The sequence below is a fragment of the Palaemon carinicauda genome, chromosome 2 (genome assembly GCF_036898095.1).
Source record: "Palaemon carinicauda isolate YSFRI2023 chromosome 2, ASM3689809v2, whole genome shotgun sequence".
NCBI lineage: Eukaryota > Metazoa > Arthropoda > Malacostraca > Decapoda > Palaemonidae > Palaemon > Palaemon carinicauda.
In genome coordinates this window covers 123392587-123395754 of record NC_090726.1, presented here as the reverse complement: position 1 = coordinate 123395754, position 3168 = coordinate 123392587, and the positions used below count along the sequence as shown (strand labels likewise).

The 3168-nt window shown below is 34.5% G+C and overlaps 1 protein-coding gene across 1 annotated transcript; it reads left to right on the top strand.

Moving 5' to 3' along the window:
* The first annotated feature begins 931 nt into the window (after positions 1–931).
* Positions 932–2791, top strand: LOC137619691 (zinc finger BED domain-containing protein 5-like). The gene has a single exon (XM_068349971.1). It carries the CDS (start codon positions 932–934, stop codon positions 2789–2791), a length of 1860 nt encoding a protein of 619 aa, XP_068206072.1.
* The last annotated feature ends 377 nt before the right edge of the window (positions 2792–3168 follow it).

The following is a 3168-nucleotide window of genomic DNA, read 5'->3' as shown; positions in this document are numbered from 1 at the left end:
TGCCCGTTGTTGCTATCATCTGCAATCGATGTTAGGAGTTTAATCACTTCCAAGTTTGATAATTGATATATGTATCATATACGTAATCATCGTAATGTAACCAGATTTATGAGCTAAAAGAAGGACACTTCCCTCTTGTATATACCGTACATGTGTGTGTGTATGCATAAAGCACATACATAAATACATACATACATACCCAATATATATATATATATATATATATATATATATATATATATATATATATATATATATATATATATATATAAAATTATAAGCACACACACACACATGCACACATATCTTTTGATATAATTATGAATACAATTTACATATCTTTGCCAATAGTTATTTAAATTTTACTTAAAATCATGTGCATGCCTTTTGTTCAGTCTTTGGTAGGCATATTTCTGTAAAAGAAATGCACATCATTTGAGACTCCTGTACTATTAAAAGCTTCACATATAAACAACGTTGGATGAGTGTACATGTGAGGATGGATGGTCTATCAACCATTACATAACATCTCTCTCTCTCTCTCTCTCTCTCACTCTCTCTCTCTCTCTCTCTCTCTCTCTCTCTCTCAGGGGCACACTTATAAGAAAGCAGAACATATTAGTAACATTAAAAAAGTAGGGCATATGTACAATCAGTTAACTGATTTGTTCCGCTCAAAAGCAGAGCTCTGGTCACCTTGCCTACGCGTATCGTACGTGTCTGAGTCTCGCTCTCATTGCATACTCTCGGTGTCTTGTTGTCAGTGTCGGTTGAGACAGTACTTGAATGGTCATGGTAGTGCACTTCACCAATCACATTACTAGCCTTTTTGTTTCATTCAGTCTGTTGGGGTTTTATGATAATTCCCATTGACCAGTGTATTTGCAGGACAAGAGTACCATGTTTATTGATTTTAGTGCATTCCTTCACAATGGATAAATTTCTTATAAGAAAGGAGGCTAGTGGCAGCCGTGAGTCTGATAGTGAACAATCATTGAACCCAACAAACTCCAATGTAAAAAAGGCAAGAATTCGCCATTATTTAAATAGACAGTATAATGAGAGCTACTTGAAGTTCGGATTTTTTTGGTCTGGAGATGCTGCTCAACCAAATCCATTATGTGTAGTTTGCGGCGATAAAATGTCAAATGAATCCATGGTACCAAGTAAGTTAAAGAGACATCTCACTTCTAAACATTCATCTCTGCAGGATAAAGATCTTGTATATTTTCAAAGGCTTTTAGATCAGCAATCGAAGCAGCGCAATGTATTTGAGAAAACAATGACCGCATCAGAAAGGGCTCAGCTTGCTTCAATTGAAGTCGCAGAAATAATAGCATTAAAATCTAAAGCTCACACACTTGCTGAGTCAGTTATACTGCCCGCTTGCAAAAAGATTGTTAAATCCATGTTTGGTGAGAAAGCTGAAAAAGAAATTAGCAAAATCCCCTTATCAAATGATACAATACACAGAAGAATTTTAGATTTATCTGAAAATATTGAAAAAAAGGTTCAGAAAAAACTTCAGGATTCTACTTTTGCATTAACTGTTGATGAGTCCACGGATATAAGCAACACTAGTCACTTGCTTGCATTTGTACGTTTTATTGATGGCAGAGAAATAATCAATCAGTTTTTGTGTTGCAAAGGAATGTCAACTACTACTAGAGGTCAAGATATTTTTGATGTGATAACTGACTACCTTAGAGAAATGAATTTAACATGGAAATCTTGCGTAGGCATTTGCACTGATGGAGCCCCATGTATGACAGGCTGTATTAAAGGATTTGTATCTCTTGCAGAAAAAGAAAACCCAGATCTTATTCGTACTCATTGCTTTTTACACAGAGAAGTTCTTATTTCAAAAATATCACAAGAAGATTTAAAACTGGTGTTACACCAGCTAGTTGAAATAGTAAATTATATTAAAAGTAGGCCTTTGAAGTCAAGATTATTTGAACAACTATGCAAAGGAATGGACTCCCAGCATGTTAGATTACTAATGCATACCGAAGTTCGATGGCTATCGAAAGGTAAGGTATTAACTCGTGTTCATGAATTACACAATGAATTAATCGTATTTTTCGACCAAGAAAAGCAGGGAAAATTCTGTGAGCATCTTCGTTGTGAACTTTGGATGTCTAAACTGGAATACCTAACAGAAATATTCAGTCAATTAAACAACACAAACAGTAGCATGCAAGGGAGAAATGAAAATATTCTGACCTCAACAGATAAGTTAGTTGCTCTAAAAAAGAAAATTATTATTTGGAAAAATAGAGCAAGCTCAGGTAATTTTGATATGTTTCCTTCAATGCGTACCACTTGCATTAAAGAAATGATCCCTATTGTTGTTTCTCATCTGACAGCGCTTGATGAAAACATCGACCACTATTTTCCATCACTGAGCACAGAGAAGTATGATTGGATTCGAAATCCTTTCATGAATATTCCCTCTAATATTGGATTACAGTTGTGTGAAGAAGAGGAACTGGCCACCATTTCTAGTGACAGAGATCTAAAAATAAAACATTCTACTGTACCTATTGACTCATTTTGGATATCTGTTCAAGAGGAATATCCCACATTATCTAAAAAAGCTTTATCACTTTTGTTGCAATTTTCTACATCTTATTTATGTGAACTTGGCTTCTCAACCCTAAATAACATCAAAACTAAGAAGCGAGAGAGACTACGCTCAACTGAAGAAGAAATGAGGGTCTGCTTATCACACATTCGACCAAATATTGAGGAAGTCGCCAAAAAACACCAGGCACAAGTTTCACACTAATCATCTTCACAATTTACTCTAAGAAAAACACTGAAATAAAGTAAGTTCATATTTAAAAGTGTTTTATTTCTTAAGTCTGTAGTTCCATCTCATATTTACAAGTATATATTCTCTTAATTTTTTCTCTTAAATTTTCCAAGTGTGCCGTGATATTATTATAAGATCCTAAGTGTGCCATTGGTAAAAATCCATGAAACAAGAATTTCATTGCCTGCTTCATGATATAGACAGCAGTTTGCCTTAAATGGGTATGGATTCTTAGAAGTTGCCCAATTCACAAATTAAACAACCTATTTCAGGAAATAGGCAAGTGGCATAATTCTTGATTTGGGTAAATCGAATATAGTGGTACCATAAGCAGTTAATATCTTTGTAAC

Bases quoted from the DNA above. Each gene is read 5' to 3' on its own strand.
- LOC137619691 (XM_068349971.1), top strand. From the start codon at position 932: ATGGATAAATTTCTTATAAGAAAGGAGGCTAGTGGCAGCCGTGAGTCT.